The sequence below is a fragment of the Trichoderma harzianum genome (genome assembly GCF_003025095.1).
Source record: "Trichoderma harzianum CBS 226.95 unplaced genomic scaffold M431scaffold_7, whole genome shotgun sequence".
In the NCBI taxonomy this organism is placed as follows: Eukaryota; Fungi; Ascomycota; class Sordariomycetes; order Hypocreales; family Hypocreaceae; genus Trichoderma; species Trichoderma harzianum.
Window position 1 is genome coordinate 311,226 of NW_020209255.1, and position 16,964 is coordinate 328,189.

At 51.1% G+C, this 16,964-nt stretch overlaps 6 protein-coding genes across 6 annotated transcripts; 5 read left to right on the forward strand and 1 right to left on the reverse strand.

Annotated features, from left to right (window-relative positions):
* Positions 1-232: 232 nt before the first annotated feature.
* M431DRAFT_5930 (hypothetical protein) lies at positions 233-3,691 on the forward strand (the record flags this gene model as incomplete). The annotated part of the gene is made up of 8 exons (XM_024921539.1): positions 233-367; positions 473-757; positions 835-915; positions 989-1,078; positions 1,147-1,508; positions 1,574-2,694; positions 2,754-2,872; positions 2,936-3,691. The coding sequence occupies 8 exons, from the start codon at positions 233-235 to the stop codon at positions 3,689-3,691; spliced, it is 2,949 nt and encodes a 982-aa protein (XP_024773300.1).
* Positions 3,692-3,992: 301 nt separating this feature from the next.
* Positions 3,993-4,901, forward strand: M431DRAFT_86642 (hypothetical protein; the record flags this gene model as incomplete). The annotated part of the gene is made up of 1 exon (XM_024923704.1): positions 3,993-4,901. The coding sequence occupies one exon, from the start codon at positions 3,993-3,995 to the stop codon at positions 4,899-4,901; it is 909 nt and encodes a 302-aa protein (XP_024773301.1).
* Positions 4,902-6,034: 1,133 nt separating this feature from the next.
* M431DRAFT_86425 (glycosyltransferase family 31 protein) lies at positions 6,035-7,552 on the forward strand (the record flags this gene model as incomplete). Its single annotated transcript, XM_024923677.1, has 1 exon — positions 6,035-7,552. One exon carries the CDS (start codon positions 6,035-6,037, stop codon positions 7,550-7,552), a length of 1,518 nt encoding a protein of 505 aa, XP_024773302.1.
* Positions 7,553-8,253: 701 nt separating this feature from the next.
* On the forward strand, positions 8,254-10,043 carry M431DRAFT_531333 (hypothetical protein). The gene is made up of 6 exons (XM_024920825.1): positions 8,254-8,307; positions 8,364-8,557; positions 8,653-8,815; positions 8,877-9,415; positions 9,496-9,594; positions 9,686-10,043. The coding sequence occupies exons 2-6, from the start codon at positions 8,444-8,446 to the stop codon at positions 9,914-9,916; spliced, it is 1,146 nt and encodes a 381-aa protein (XP_024773303.1). The 5' UTR covers positions 8,254-8,307; positions 8,364-8,443; the 3' UTR covers positions 9,917-10,043.
* A 668-nt stretch (positions 10,044-10,711) lies between these two features.
* On the reverse strand, positions 10,712-11,778 carry M431DRAFT_441580 (hypothetical protein). The gene has a single exon (XM_024915207.1). It carries the CDS (start codon positions 11,359-11,361, stop codon positions 10,882-10,884), a length of 480 nt encoding a protein of 159 aa, XP_024773304.1. The 5' UTR covers positions 11,362-11,778; the 3' UTR covers positions 10,712-10,881.
* Positions 11,597-16,759, forward strand: M431DRAFT_87425 (hypothetical protein; the record flags this gene model as incomplete). The annotated part of the gene is made up of 7 exons (XM_024923797.1): positions 11,597-11,770; positions 11,824-12,285; positions 12,377-12,558; positions 13,009-13,078; positions 13,715-13,870; positions 14,156-14,650; positions 14,714-16,759. Coding segments are annotated over 7 exons (3,585 nt in total), but the record flags the coding sequence as incomplete, so codon positions are not given.
* Between the last annotated feature and the right edge of the window lie 205 nt (positions 16,760-16,964).

Here is a 16,964-nt window from a genome sequence, read left to right on the forward strand (position 1 = left end):
GTTGAAACTACAGGTATCGTAACCTGTAGAGTGAAAGCCTCGTCAAAAGCGCCACATCTCCAAATCCGCAGCCACATATGGTGGGGTACCCGTGGCTAAGCCGTCAGCCTTGCTCAGATCAGCCAAATTAACCCCTCCAAATCATTCAACGATTCTCACGGCCATTTTGGTGCCTCGAAATCTGGAAGCGATTGAGAGCGTGCAGCCAAATACTCCCAAAAACACGCTCCTCATGAATCGCCAAAGACCTCGCCTTAAGAATGGGGTCGACCTCCAGCTCCAGTCGGCCTTTCAAGACGGCAACTGGCCCGTTGTGATCCGCCTGGCCGAGAAGCGAGCCAAGACGCTCAACGATCAATATTATGAGGTGAGCTTGGCGATTCCTGACCTCAGGTGTTGAGGTGTTGAGGCTCTCTGTCAAAAGTTGAAGCAAAAGGTACCGGGCTGACCAGCTGGTATTCACACGATACAGGCCGTCAAAATCTGCGCCGAGAGCCAGTTGGATGATCCCGCTGCCAAGTTCGCCGCTGTTGCTGCTGTCTGGAAATTTGTCAAGGAGGGAAGCACTGTCAAAGACGTAGATGCTATTGACCTGTTGGAATGGGCCACGACGAACCTGCTGGACCAAGACGACTTTGCCGAGACGCTGGGTCCGTTGAGAGTGCGCGCTGTCAAGGCTGCCCCGAAGGACAAGTTTGCTGCAACTCGATGTCTCGAATCATGCTTGCTTCACTGGGACCTGGCCAGCGCTCAACAGGTAAAGTTCCAGCTTCCCATCTTCTTGATGGCCGATACACGGCTTTAGGATTGTTCGAGAGAACTGACAAGGTGCAGATTGCTGCCATCATCGACCGCTCTTTTCCACAGGACAGGGACATGCTGTTCTGGAACATTGTAGTCACGCACCTTTTCTCTGTAAGTCATAGTTTTGAGCGAGTTGATCTTGCTATCAAAAATTTGCGTGTGCTCGCCGCTAACTTGAGCATAGATGAGTCCTCAAACCTCACCCGATAAGAGGAAATTATACGGTACATTGGCCCAAAAACAGATTGAGCGAGCTGCCCAAGTCACAGAACAGGTATTATATTTTCACTTCTCAAATCGTCATCATGCCAATTCCAGTTCTAATTGTCGCCTTGGAACTAGGCTGAAGCAAACTCAAGCGAGGCAGCAGCCAAGCCTACCCCAAGACGTGTCAAAACCGAAGAAGAGACTCTCTTGCTCTACGACATTGTCGAGACACATGGAACCCCCCAAGACTTCCTCAAGCTCATATCCAGTCCCGTATTTTCTCCCGCCGCACAATTTCGCCAAGGCCGAAAAGAGGTAGCCCTGCGCGCAATTGCCAAGTTCAGACGAGATGGCGACTGGCTTGCTGTGTTCAACCTTTGCAAGGATTGTCTCTCCGATTGCGATGCTGATGGACAATTGACTTTGCTCGCATCCGACATTGCTGTGTGGCGGCATATAATTGATGCTGCAGGCCATATCAAGGATGTCGACCCAGAGTGAGTGACGTGCCCCTCAAACCTAACTTTCCACAGCTTTGGATGTGTACTGACTTCACCTTGAGATCTACGAGCGTTGTTCAGAAACTACTTGCAAAACTATTATCGTCTGAGCACATGCGACCTATGTACAGACGCAACATCTTACTGGCAAGAGTCTTGGCAGTGTTCAACCTTGGTCCTAGTGATGAAAGTGACGTGCTGGACGGTCGTCCCTCGTCACTACGACTTCGAGAGCTGATTCACTACATTGATGATCAGTATATTTGCCCTGCTTGCTTCAGTGATGTCAAGACATTGATGGAAAACCTAGATGCGAACGGCTTAAAGTATCTTGCGTTTGATCATTTGCCTCGACTGGCAGAGGGCGATGAGAAAAACTTCAAGGCAGCTTTCACAAGATTGTTGACTCTAAAAACGCAGTACCTGCTATTGACAAACCGGAAAACGAAATCCAGAGGCCAAGATCAACAGCTCCAATGTACCGTTTGTGAAGCCACGGTGAAAACAGCACTATGCAACACTTGCCTCTCGCGGCTTTCCGAGGCTAGCGTGGCGTTTTACGACTCAATTACGAAATCCGATGGCGAAAACGCAAAAATCAAGACCGAGGTGCTCCCAGAACTTGCAATACTGATTGCTTTTTGCAGCCTTAACTTGGCTTTCGATGGTCCTGCACAGACTGGTCAGCCACTGGAATCAAAGGCAGCGCGTCATCTCATTCGCGCTGCTCTCTTACTGGATGACCAGCTCGCACAGAATCCAGGTCATAGTCAGCTATCTCTCCTTTTGACACAACTACACATACGTCTTGGTTCAGCCTACAGGGCCGCCGATGTTTGGGATGTTATCGGCGTCAAGCGTACCATCATCGATTCTCTCGGGCCCGTTTTTTACGATCGCCTATCAACAATTGCCCCTGCGCTCCTATCGTCTTATGATAGTTGGGGAAGCCATCTCATGGACCTTTTGCAATCTCACTATCAGATATCATTGAAGCTCAGGATGCCTCGGCGCTTGGTCGATGCATTTGAATCAGGAAGCTACAGCAGCGTGATGGGGATACCAAAGTATATTGATCGCCTGCGGATGAGTTGTACACGGGCAATGAGTCTAGCAGAGGCAAGGAGGATCGAAAGACTCTTGGGACAAACATCACATGAGTTGGATTCAGATCCGCGATTCAGTATGTTCTTATGTTTTCCGCACTCATTGAAACATTGCGTAAACTGACAATGCATACAGATGAGGTAGATGATGAATCAAATCTCATCCAGACAATTGACTATGGATCGTTTCCATCCTGGAACAGCAGTACAATCCAGCCGATGCATCTTAACCTCAGGCTTGGACCAGCCCCATCAGTAAGTGAAGCATTGCCTACACAACCCCCGTCTGACATTCCGGCTGATACTAACAACCTTTAGAATCGCCGGTGCCACTTGTCCCTGTTATCCGAAGCATTCCATGAACTGCTGGCCTATAAACCTCCCGCTAGCTATAAATCATCGGCCGGGAGCTTGGAATATGATCACATTTATGTTATTGAGACATTGGCACGCCTCGGTAACTCTTTCCCGAAGTTCTTGGCCGGTCCTGATGACGAAATGACTCGATCAGAACTTTTGTACTTTGAGGCCGTCAGCCTCATCTGTACCTTGATGTCTCTATGCGTCGATTTTGACCGATCTTCCGATAGCTCCGACGCTTTGACTCATATCATTAATGCATTGAAGCTGGTCCTAGCGAACCAGCGAAATCAGATATTGCACGAGAAAGAATCTTCAATAGATCGTACGATTACAATGCTGGGCTCGATGCACAACATGACGATGCTTCGAGACACGACGGCGGCAATTAAGCTAGGGTCTCAATGGATCTTGAACCACAGTGAGAGGGAAAAGGCGCGAGACCGGTCAGGGAAGAGCGGCCTTCCCAAGGACTTGGCTTCTCAATTCAAAGACTTGCAGACAACTGCCGAAGCGAGCATCAAGGAAGGCCAGGGCTGGATCTCAGAGCTCAAGACGGAAGTCATGTCAAGGGATTTCGAGCCTAAACTGAAGAGATGGCTTTTGGATGGTGAGCATGAGATCAAGAGCATTCTCAGCATGGACTCGCTGCCTGCGCTGATTGATAGCTGGCAATCAAACGTCAAGGGATGGCAGCAGGTGAAATGGGCGTAGATGTACGTTCAGCAGGGTGGCTTGGATGAGCGATGTATAAAACGGAACGTGTACAGTGCAGACCGAAGCAAGGGTCGGCGCAGTAGATAGAGAATTAGTAGCTATGGCTAACGTGCATAGACTGTACGCATGACGACACAGAGCCGTCATCAGCTCTTTTCATAGAAAACTACCTTACTTTCAAGCTTCATTACATGGGGTCAGCGAACCTGAGAAGTTCTGCCTTCCCTAAACCTCGCCGCCTTTGAAGATGTCTTCAGCTTACAAAAAAGGTCGTTTACTCTACTTAAAGAAAAAAAGGATGGCTTCATCTGTTTCCTCTTCAAACTCGAGCGCTTTCCTAGCCATACCGCTAGAGATCCGTCGACAGATCTACCGATATTGTATCCCACAAAAGCCTCTCATTGATGTTTCGAGCGGCGTGTGCCGGAAAACCCTCTTTGACTGGTCCGAAGAACTAAATGAGCACCCTCATCATGGCCTGGAGGAGATTGGCGACACCCCATTCATCGAGATTGAAGAGGGCGAAGAGAGCGAGTCCGAAACCTCGATAGATTGTGGTAGCAATAGGATCATGTACGAGCTCTATCCGAGTAGTCGGAGCGCATTCCCTGGCCTCCTTCTCTGCTGTCGACAAATCACTGAGGAGGTGACGGATATATTATATGACGATGCTACCATGTTAGTCGGGCTTCACAGTATTGGCCAAACTAGACTCGCCAAATTGCCCAAGGCAAGAGAGAAAATCCGCAAAATGATTCTTATATTACGGCCGACTCCAGCTTTCTACAATCCCGATTTCCGAATGGACCCGAATATTTGGGATAGTATTCTTGGTAACCTTTCGACGCTCGGGATTATTGCGGAGCAGCCCCCTAAAATAGAATCGCCTGAAGAAATAGAGCTGGAGAATGACCTCGAGGAATGGATCACACGGATAACACCTATCTGCGATTACATGGGCCGGTCACTTAGTCGAGAAGCCGAGGTGGTGGTGGATGCAAATGATGAGGAAGAGACGGTAAACGTATTGGAAAAGGCAATACCAGGGCGCTGTCACTTTCAAAACTTTTCAATGGCCGATGTCATATTCAGAAGAGGGAGATACTCTCTGGAGTCGGGTACAGACTGGGATGATTTCGATGACGGTCTAACTAGCTGTCGAGACATCATCGCCGACTGTGACTATGACCTCTACTATTCTGATTAAGTCTTCTCGATCGCTGTTTCCAGAATAGGATACTTATTGTTTGACAATCACTCTTCTGAACCTGTTTTACAGTTGGAGAAAAAATTGCAGACCCTTTTTCCCTGTTGGTACTGTTCTTATGTAGGTGTTAGTCGAGTTGATCTTATCATTGAGCGTTCAATCTGTTCTGACTCGTTACTCGTGCTTAAAATTATCAATCTCAAAAGACTCAACACAGCCGCAAAGCTCAATTTACTCGAACAAAAGGAGCAAAAGCAGCCGCCAAGCGCCTGAAACGGGCCTCGTCATTTGCATGTGGAGTGAACATCACAATCGAGGGCGGGCCCCCTTTTTCTTGGCGCATTGGATTGCGCGTACATGCACGTCACCACCGGCATTTTTTCGTCTCTTCAACCGGCGATGGCTGCAACTAATAATGCCCGTCGAATCCTATCTGTGCGAATAGGATCTTTTAAAGGGCGAACAATGACCCATTGGCCTTCGGAATGTGGGATGCAAGAGGCAGATTCGTCGCGTGGAAGATTGATTACTGTGCTAACAAGACCTCACAAAGTCCGTCTAGAGCATCCAAGATCCATCCCGGACAGGGTTCCGTCCTTTCTTCCCCAGCTTCTCTTCATCCCTGGCATTCATCAACGGCTGTCAATTATAACTCGTCCCGGTTTTGAGGGGGTTTGGCAATTATAGCGTCTTTTTTTTTTCGTCACCGGTGCCAACCCCGGCTATCACGGCCTTGAAACGGCCGGCACGCGCGTCCTCGTCTGGTTTATCGCATCTGTGGAGCAGCAGACATTGCGGGCTATCAAACGCAAAATCGGAACATTTACGTGCAAATTAGATGTCAAAGAATCAAGATGCAATCTGCTAGGGGCAATATTGAAACAAGATGATGGTGCATGTATTGGCACTGCTAGTATGGGTATCCCTGGAGGACTCCCCTAACACACTGGACCAGTAAGGAGGAGATGGAGGGTATTATATCTAACAGTCTGCTATATTTCATATTCAGATTTAGCGGAACAAATCTCCGATATTCATATATACTAATACTCTCAGTCTATCTCTACAATTCCCTCCTAAAAACAGACCAGCACGTGTCTAGATACGGGTCATGACTGTTGCATGATCCCAGGATGCTCATCACGCGCTGCCACTCGCCGATTTCACACAGAGGTATAACACTCATTGTCTTTGTGTCCACTGTGTTTCTCCTCACTCTACTCGCCAAAAGAGAGCACAACAAAGGCACAAGACAATATGAGCTCCCATTTGACCTAGGCATTGCGATTTCAGCGCAGGATGGCTTCCATTCAGTCAAGCCTTGTGCTTCAGAGCTGGATTATCTGAGGCGCAAAGAGTATGGATTAACTCGAAATGTCATATTTCGCAAGCGTTGCTTTCGCGGCGTTTATAGCTCGGATGCCAGTTCACGAGAGACAGTCTCCGAAGTCGACAGCCCATTGTTGGGATCAAGGGCAGACATCTTGGACCTCGACGATCAATGCAGAAGAATCTCGCCATCAGATACGCCTGACCAAGCTGCATCCTGTGAACCCATCACGCTTCAGGTAGCAGAGCCATATCCCGTGGCGGATCTTTCCAAAGTCATAGTTGGCGTGGCGACTACGCTCTCTCGCTTGCAGGACTCAGTTTCCCAGTTTTCTCATTGGATGTCTGGCACGGGTGCGATTTTCCTTGCGATTGTTGTTGACGAATCCATTACGGACGACGACTTGGACTCTCTGGAGTCAATGTACGACAGCCACGATATGAGCCTCACGGCTATCCGACCATGGAACTGCTCCTTCGACGTCAATGAGCAACATTTTGCCATTATCCGCGATCTGGTCGACTACGCCACTCATGACACCCAGTGGGCTGTCATCATCGACGACGATACCTTTTTCCCGTCCCCATATTCAATTACACAACTTCTTGCAAACTACGATCCGACCGTGCCAACATACATTGGCGGCCTTACCGAAAGCCCGGGGGCGGTGGAATATTTTGGCGTCATGGCCTACGGAGGAGCTGGCGTCTTTATGAGCATGCCCCTGATGCAGCAGCTCGACTCCCACGTGGAAGACTGTCTTGCGGAGAGCCTCACGAGAGAAGGCGATGGGCTATTGAGCAACTGCATACACAACTATACACAAACAGAGCTGACGGCTATCCCCGGGTTGTATCAACTCGACATGAGGGGAGACATGAGCGGGTTTTACGAATCAGGTGTTTTCCCACTGAGTCTACATCACTGGAAGTCATGGCACCAAGCCCCCGTCGACAAAATGGCCAAGATTGCCGATTTCTGCGGAGATTGTTTCCTGCAACGATGGAGGTTCGACGGCGACACTGTCCTTGCCAACGGATACAGCATCAGCGTATACCAAGACGGCATAAGCCAAGACGACCTGGATCTTATCGAGGGAACATGGGAAGCAGCCATGAATTACGAAAGCACAATGGGCAAGATGAGAGACAAGACGGAGGAGGGCAAGAAGAAGAGCTACAGGCTCATTGACGCCGAAGAGGTGGACGGCAAGTTGCGGCAGATGTTTCTACACCACGGAGTTGCGGACTTGGATTATGATGGCGAGGAGGAGGCAATGGATGAGGTTGTGGAGATTTGGTGGGAGTGGACGCGAGACTGATTACATTACATGTACATGGACATGGACTGAGCGGGCATTTGGAGCGAATCAAGGGTTGTTTTCTATTGGTACGCTTGATTGATGAACCGATCGGCAAGGATAGATGAGGGTAAAGGTTCCTGGTGATGGGAGTTTTGGCGGCGTTTCGGGATCATGGATATCGTGACATATGTACCTACTTACATGGGTATTACACAGCTATCTTATACACAAGATGTTATACACTTACTGAAGATGGATTAAGAGCTAGATGTGGACAAATCTCGCTATTGCTCCCCTGATGATGAATGGTATCGCATTGTTTGCTGAAACGCCCATCTACATGTTGCAACATGTACGGCAGCCGGGCATCTCACCTCAGCGTCATACTGCGAGCAGCAGGCTAGATAAGACTAGGCAGTAGACATAAAACCTCTCCAAACAACAACCCATTTGATGCTACCAAGAGATTGCCGTTTGCACGTATATATCCGATTTCCGGAGAAGTGGCGGAGGACAAGATAACCCGGTTCTTTAATCCTCGACGCTATTTGCGAGAGTGAATGAGGATGGCCGGATCGGATTGGCGGGGTTGAAAGAGATCTGTGGAGATGGTGGCTTTTTTTTTGTGTAGTGGTATTGCCTATATCGGGCAGGACGAACGAGAAGGGCTTTTTCCCCTTGTAGATTCATGCTAGTATTGCATGGTACATGTAGTTTGGCGTTGTCAACACCATACATGCCTGGCCAGCGACGACTGTTATGAATACTCGCAGGTATGTGTGATACTTGAAGGTATAAATACCGGCAGATCAGCTACTGATGATTGCAGGCATTCGAAAGGCATTCGAAAGGCGGATTTCCTTGCTTGTTTCTTCTTGTTTCCTTTTTAAAAAGCAGAGCAATTAAGCCATGGGCTCACTCCTCGAGTTTCTTCCCGGTGATCTCACCAAGACGATTACAATGTCTCCTATGCTGATAACGCTTGGGGTTGTCTTGGCCATTATAAGCGCAGTATATACACTTGTATGACACATTCCAGTTGATGTATACGGCTTGCAAATCATGCAGTCTCTTTTCTGGTGAGAACACCAGCTAACGCCACCTTGTTGGACATACAGACATCATCAAGACGCCGTAACGGCTCAGTATCAAGCCCTCAACGATCTGCAAAGTCGTCATCCAAGAATTCTCTGGAAATTAAGCCGTTGAATGGCCTGGACTACAGGGCAGTTGAGCCTACCCAATACCGACCATTCAAGCCCATATTTCACATCACCATGGGTGAGTCAACTCTCAGTACATGTACATGCATGTATAAGGATTAAACTCACGCAAACAAAAGCTCTGCAAGCAGATTCGCCCTCGGAGCTCATCACAATCGACTCGGAATACCTCGACAGAGTCTCCCTCCGCCGCCAGATCATCGCCCAGCACGGCGACATGGTCCACGCCTGCCTCCCCGCCGGCGTCGAGGCCGTCCGCGAGCTCCACCAGTTTCTCCTCCGAGATTACCTGCCGACCCGCTTCCCAACCATGTTCCAGCTCCGTGACGAGGGCCGGCATCTCGACAATCTCGTCACGGGCCGGTCATTCCCCACGGCGACCCTAGAGAAAACGGCGACCCCAGAGGATGCGGCGGCGGCGCTGCGAATGCTGGGCGAGACGGTGGAGGAGGACATGTTTCTACTGATGGGCGAGCCGGAGGGACACCGGGCGGTGGCTTTTCTGTGCTGCTTCCCGTCGGGCTTTGATCCGTCGACAAAGGTCGGGAAGCTGCTGAGGGAGATTCACACGCCGGTGCCGTCGTACGACAAGATTGGGCCGAGCATGGAGCGGTTTTTCAGCAAGATTGAGGTGGGCAAGAATGTGAAGCGGACAAACGTGAGTTTTGGATTTTATTCTTCCCTCTTTGTTCATCTTACTGGAGTTCGAGGTTGGAGATGGTTAACCAATATTGATAGTGGTCTATGCAAACGCACAGCGACTTGTTCCATTACGACAGACACGACCAGCACAAGAGCGACGAGTCAGTGACAACCGAAGAAATAGACATGAGCAAGGTATGTTGACTTTGCCCAAACCGGAATCCATCCAATGTCTCGCATATACGTGTATTTGATAGCTGACCTGAAATCTCCATTCTCCCCCCAGACATATGCCCGCATCGAGCTCCAGACGCTCAGCCGACTGCCCAAGACACGGGCCATCCTCTTCTCCTTCAAGACATATCTGTACCCGGTAGAGAGCCTCAAGAAGGAAGGACTGGGGCCGCAGGTGGCAGATGCAATCGAGGGCCTCAAGACGGGCAATGCGCCGGGCATGTGGAGGTACAAGGGCGCGCCGCAGTGGGGAGAGCCGATTTGCAGGTACCTGCGGTCTTGATGGTGATGTGAAGCAGGGAGTTGGAGTTAGAATACATGTAGCGTACAGTTTACATCAACCGCATACATATGCATGCACCCTTTTGTATATTTATTTACATAGAGTATGCAGTGTCTGTTTTTTTTTTTGAAAATAATTCACTGGATCAATCCAATGCTATTAGATGCCCAATATCCGCGAGATTACATGCTAATGCACGCATCAGCTACTGTAGCCACATGTACAATCATGCGCCTTGCAGCTCACCGACCAGCCACAGTAACAGCCACGCGGAACACAACCAAGACTTCAAACAGAGATCAGTGAGCTTATAACTGAAGCCTGTGCAACGCAATTAAGCGCTTGACTGAGAGAATTCAAGGCGAATGCTTGAGTACCTGGAGCCTATGAGACAGAGAAACTTGAACTTGCATCAAGCAAATGTTGACCAATTGTTTAGCGCCCAACAGGCCAAGGTACATAAACTGCCGGTCAACCACAGCTGATCTGACAGTGGAGGACCGACAGTTTCCATTGCTCGGCTGACATGTACGAGTACCTACTAATCCAAGCTGCTGTCTCGTGCGGCTTATCTCGATAATATTCACGCGTCTGCTTATCTCACAATTGATGCAGAATTGCACCATGATCCCTCAGTCAATCTGTCTTGTTTGCTCATCTGTTAACCCATCGATCCCCATGCCCACACACCGGCAGTTAAGTTCGATCAAATCACAAAATCGTAGGTGCAGCAGCCCACTGACTGCCCTGGCATTCGCACCTGAACCGCCCTGTCGCCCCCTGTAAAAAACCGCCTGCCGAGCCCAATCAAGCGCCCTGTCGCTCCAGAGGGCTGACGCTAAGCCGCAGCGGCTTTTGGCCCTTTGGACCTTTGGGAGCCTCGTGATCCACCTTTATCCGTCGCACGGGGAACGTCACCGCACCCGCAACGTACCGACCCGAAAAACCGCCAGCGCAGAGAAGCATCAGAATCCGAGCGAAGCCCTTGGATCTCGTTGTTGCTGCACCTTTTTGCCTCTCTGCCTCTGCTGCGTCGCCTGAAGCTGCTGCATCTCCGTCGTGTTCTTCTGCCTTCTTCTGCTAAACCCGCCCAGCATCGACGCTTCCGGCCAGTGAGTGCCCCGCGTGCTGCAACGAGCGCAGAAGAAAGAAGTTGAAAAAAAAAAGCTGGACCAAGAACTTGAGCTGCGAATCGAATCAAACCATCGGGCCTCTGCTCCAACCAGCATCCGCGCAACCCGCAAGGCTATGCTCTGAGACCGCTGAGCTGGTGCGCGCTCCCGTCCTGTCCGTCTGTCGCTCCAGCCTCGTCCGTCGCCTTTTTGCCCTGCTCTGATCCGATCCGAAACTGAAGCTCCTTCTGTTGGCGTGTAGCGCGCGCCGCTCCACCTCTTTTCGCGCGACAAATCCCCCGAAGCCTGACCTGACCAAACAGGCCTGTGCATCACGCGGCCAACATGAGTCTCCCATGTGCGTTTCTGTCTTGTCTTGTTTTGTTTTCTACGAATCTCTCTTTGTCTTTGCTGCAGTCAACCCCCTGTTTCCTTTCCCATCTTGCGTCTCCCTTTAATTCGCCGACCTGACCTTGCTCTTTTCCATCTTCATCCCAATGGGGCCAATCAAACGTCCCGAATCGAATCGGTGACAATGGCATCACATCCGATCGATGGCTAACAAGCATCTGCCGCAGTGTCCTCCGACGAGAACCAGCGCTATACCGCCATCATTGACGACATCCTCTCCACTGCTGATCTCGAGACCATCTCGCGCAAAAAGGTCCGCCAGGGCCTGGAGAATGCTCTGGGCGGCAAGGACTTGAGCGAGCAAAAGGCAAGCAAACAAAAAACTTGGAGAGTAAATCAAGCATGCCCTAGCTCTAAAACTAACCTGCCGGGCGTGTGTTCTAGGATGCCATCAAGAAGCTGATAGAGGAGCGCTTCGACGCTGTCTCTGGCGCTGACCAAGGCGACGCACCCCCTTCTTCCATGCCCGATGCCCCGAGCAACAAACGGTCAGCCACCAATGGCACCTCGTCGCACGACGACCCCTCTGCATCTCCCGAGCCGGCCAAGAAAAAGACCAAGCGGTCCTCGTCCACCGAGGATGCCGACGCCCGCCTGGCTGCTCAGCTCCAGGCGCAGGAGAACAGACTCGCGAGGAGCCGTACCACCCGCGGCGGAGGCGACAAGGCGCGATTGGCCAAGAAGAAGAAGGCCCCGCGCAAGAAGAGCGCCAAAAAGGTCGGCGACGACGATGACAGCGAGGTGGACGCCAGCGGAGACTCTGCTCCCAAGCGCAAGGCTGGCGGTGGCTTCCAGAAGCCCTTTATCCTGAGTCCTACCTTGTCGGAGCTGTGCGGTGAAACCCAGGTAAGAGCAGAACAGAGGAATTGTTTGGATTATGCATATGGGATGTGAACTCTGTACTGACTTGGCTTCTTCTTCTTCCCCCTTTCTTTAGCTCTCTCGTCCTCAAGTCGTCAAGAAGCTGTGGGAGCACATCAAGGCCAACGATCTTCAAGATCCCAAGGACAAGCGCCAGATTCGTTGCGACGAAAAGATGCAGGCTGTGTTCAAGCAGGCCAAGGTCGACATGTTTCGCATGAACAAGGACATTGGGAGCCACCTCTACCCAGTGGAGGAGTAAAAGGGACTCTAACCTGCTCCCAAAAACACTCTACTCTACATCACATCATTATCATTATCATCACTTGAACCGGTAGCACCCAAGACAAAAGGCAAACAACCTTTTGTCACATGCAGAGGGGTTCTGGCGCCCGGTGGCGTATTCGGGGTTTTTCACAAGGTTGGTTTATCATCTATCATTGATCTTTCAAGTACAATTTCTTTGGGAAGGAGGGATGGATGGACGAAAGGTGGAGGAGGGATAGCAAGGACGAAATCAACTGGGTTTTCAAAGTATCGGAAACGGGACGGTGGAAGGGACAAAGGGCAAGATGGGAATCTCGATCGACCCATGGTGTTTTTAAGCTGTGGTTGGGTTACAATTTTTTTGAAACTTTCAAATCCTTTGGCGTTCGATGACAATCAAGGCCCTGAAAGGAGAAATATATCAAGTGCATTTGATTTGAGGAATATGCATACAGTGTCTGTGATAATGATGACCATTGACTTCCATATGAGTGCTGCTATTGTACATGAAGTAAGGGAGATGTGGGTGGGTACTACGCCAAGCAGATGATATTAAAGCTGCATGGATGGTTCTATCTTATACGTGTAAATGATGTTTTAATGGTCTATACGTGTATTTCCCCAGGGCTATGTGTGGCTGTGATTAAATATTAAGAAATGAAATGATTTCACATGGCCAACCTCTTTGCCACCAGATATCGTAGACTTCACTGCACGAGACGAAACCCAAAGGGGGAATTGCATGTAATCAATTCTACATAAGGTACTGATTATATGTAAAGCAGCTTGCAAGACACACGTCACTCCAGAGACAATTCAATCAGTCATAGAAATGTGACACAAAAAGAAAGTCGTCGAAATGCCAGCTCGTCAGCCTCATTCTATTCTCCGATCCCTCAATTAACTCTCAGCCTCAGGGGACTACTAATGAATGCAGCTTGGCCGAATGACTCCCATTTCTTCGGATAGGCGAAATTGCTCCCAAACAGCAGCTGAGTCATCAGGCGGACAGCTCGGAGCTTGATTTGGCAGCACAAAAACCCCAAAACACACAGAAAAAAAAACAGCCTTGCTGGGCGAATTCCGCGCCGCTGATTGGCCTGCGCCAGCTCCAGGGTAACAAAAACGCCCCCAAACCAGGCCTTAGCAACTTGGCCCCCCAATTGCGCCTGCCTCGTTTGTACAAAACCCCCCTCCCCCAAAAGCTGGAGGGGCCCAAAAGAGAGGCCAAAAAAATCGCAGCCAAAACTTTTGTGACGAGCGCAGACAAACGATTCCTTTTTGTCATCTTTCAACTTCAATCGTTGCGTCTTTTTTTCCACTGTTTGGCTGTTTGCAGGCGTCCCAACATATTTACATACATTTTATCATATAATCTTTGGCGACGCCTGACATTGTCATTCTTCTCCTGTTCTTTCTTACGTCGATCCATCCAGCTTCTGTGGGGGGAGCAGCAGCAGCAGCACCGACAGCTGAATTACGGCTTTGATCTAGAGGAGGCGAGACAAGACAACAACAGCCTTCAGAGACACGCATAGACACGAATTCGACAAACCCCTCCCATCGCATCGAGATTGTCTCTACGGAGACTTGCGACACGCATCCCACATCGAATACGCATACGACTTCATCACAAGCATCCACCATGTCGAGCGCTGAGGGAGCATCTACAACCACCGGCCGAAGCGACGGCGGCTCTAGAGGACGCGGCCGTGGTGGAGGCGGTGGAGGAGGCGGAGGAAGAGGAAATCAAGGTCAGAATCGAGGCGCCAAACGAGGAGGAAGAGGCGGCGGCGGCAATCGAGGACAAGGACGAGGACAAAAGGGCCCGGATTCAGCTTCAGCTGCTACAGCTACAACCGATGCTGCTGGCCAAGCTGGACTTGCGGCGCCGGCAAAGGAGAACAAGGCTGCCTTGGCGACTGCTCCAGAGCCCGACGACGATGACGATGCCGAAGTCTGCTTCATCTGCGCCAACCCTGTTGCCCACCACTCCATTGCGCCGTGCAACCACAAGACATGTCATATCTGCGGTCTGCGCATGAGGGCGCTATACAAGACCAAGGACTGTGCCCACTGTCGTGTACGTTCTTCCATCCATTTACCAGTTCCATCGAAATGTATGTATACTAACATGATTCTATAGACGTCAGCTGCGTTTGTCATCTTCACCGACGATGCCGAAAAGAGATTCGAGGACTACACAGACAAGGACTTCACCACCACCGACAGCAGCATCGGCATCAAGTACACAAACGAGGACATTGTCGGTGACACCGTCCTCCTGCTGAGATACAACTGTCCAGACGAGTCGTGCGACTTTGCCGGCCTGGGCTGGGCCGATCTGCATCGCCATGTCAAGTCGGCGCATCGCAAGCGCATGTGCGACCTCTGCACCCGCAACAAGAAAGTATTCACCCACGAGCACGAGCTATTCACCGACAAGGAGCTAGAGAAGCACATGCGCCACGGTGACGACAAGCCGGGCGCTGCCGACCAGACGGGCTTCAAGGGCCACCCCCTGTGCGGCTTCTGCGGCGAACGTTTCTATGACGATGATAAGCTGTTTGAGCACTGCCGCATGAAGCACGAGCGTTGCTTCCTCTGTGATCGCAGAGACTCGAGACAACCCCATTATTTCCTCAACTATGAAGAGCTGGAGAAGCACTTTAAGAAGGACCACTTTTTGTGCTCTGACCGGGGATGCTTGGAGAAGAAGTTTGTCGTCTTCGAGTCTGAATTGGATATGCAAGCGCATAACCTCGCCGAGCATGCCGGTAAACACGTGGGCCGAGACGCCAGGCTTGTCGACATCTCTGCCTTTGATATCCGCCAATCTTATCAACAGGAGAGACGCGGAGGCGGTGGTGGAGGTGGTGGTGGCCAGCGAGATGGAGAAGGACGATCGCGAGCGAGAGGAAGAGGCAACAGGGGAAGGGACCCCAACGAAGACAGCATACTGCCCACCGTATCATCTACCGTTCCTCTACGGAGAGACGAACTCGCATTCCAGCGGCAGATGGCCATCGTCTCGGCACCTTCAGGCTCCAACCGGACGTTCCGTGGCCAGCTATCGGCCCCTACTCCTGCTCCTGCTCCCTCTACCGCCCCTGTAACCCCCACTCTCGCACCAACACCTGCTCAAGCTTCGACGGCTCGGAATGCTGCTCAGGCACCATCAAGGCCCCGGAGCGTTGGTCCAGGCGCCGGCCCCGCTGCTCCCACGAATGCCATTGAGAATCTCAGCCTTACCGACACGGCCAACCTGTCGGCCGAAGAGCGAGCTCGTCTGGTTCGTCACGGCAGCGTCATTGAGCGAGCCGCAAACCTGTTAGGCAACGATTCACATAAGATGGCGGCATTCCGTAGCCACATCTCGACGTATCGCCAAGGAGGCTTCACAGCACCCCAGCTGGTCGAGGCTTTCTTCACACTCTTTGCCGATGTTTCCTCAACTGCCCTTGGAACCCTGGTACGAGAGTTGGCAGATTTGTTCGATGACAAGAACAAAGCCGACAGCCTGAGAAAGGCCTGGCAAGACTGGCGTGCCATCAATGAAGATTATCCTAGCCTGCCTGGCCTAGGAGGCATGCAAGGAGCAACGTCGAGCTCTAGCGGATGGGCAAGTGCTGCGGCCACGAACACAAACTTCACCGTCGTCGGTGCGAATCAACGAAACTCAACGAGGGTCCTGAAGCTGAAGAATAGCACTCGGTTAGGCGGTCCGGCACCCAATCCGGTGAGAAGTGTTCCCGGCTGGGTCCCGGCGTCTTCGTCCTCCAAGCCGCCATCTTCATCAGCATTCCCCTCTCTACCCCCGCCGTCTTCATCATCATCATCAGCCGCCGCACGTGTGGCTTCTAGTGCATCTGCTCCATCTTGGACAGCCTCATCGTCCTCGCAGTCGACGCAGTCTCGGGGACCCCCGCCGCCCAACACTCGCGCTGAAGACGCTTTCCCTGCGCTCCCTGCGGCACCCAAGCCACAGACGACCATCTTTGGATACGGCAAGGGCCGCGGCGTGAGGCGGGATTTCGGCCAGCAGGAGTCGAATTTCCAGTGGGGAGCTGCGCCTGCGTCGTCGTCTGCAGCGGCTGATGTCGAGGAGCCTGATGATGCTGAGACGACAGGAGGCAAGGGAAAGAAGGGAGGAAAGAAGGGCAAGAAGCAGATTCTGGTGCAGTGGGGATAAACAAAAATAAGGGAGAATGTCGCCGTTTTGTCTCACTTTCTGGGATACTGGGTACCTACTCATCTTTTCCATTTTGTATTATCCGTGCTTTCTTTTGGTAGGATCTGTGTGAGAAGAACTTTGGCCAGGCGTTGGATTGGTTAATTTCTTGTTTTTTTCCCAAAAACAGTCTGGATGAATGACTGGAGCGTTATTGAGCTTGTCA

Bases quoted from the DNA above. Each gene is read 5' to 3' on its own strand.
- M431DRAFT_441580 (XM_024915207.1), bottom strand. From the start codon at position 11,361: ATGCACAGGCCTGTTTGGTCAGGTCAGGCTTCGGGGGATTTGTCGCGC.
- M431DRAFT_531333 (XM_024920825.1), top strand. From the start codon at position 8,444: ATGGGCTCACTCCTCGAGTTTCTTCCCGGTGATCTCACCAAGACGATT. The intron at 8,558-8,652 runs GTATGACACATT...TTGGACATACAG, and splicing joins TAAGCGCAGTATATACACTT to ACATCATCAAGACGCCGTAA. The intron at 9,595-9,685 runs GTATGTTGACTT...TTCTCCCCCCAG, and splicing joins AAGAAATAGACATGAGCAAG to ACATATGCCCGCATCGAGCT.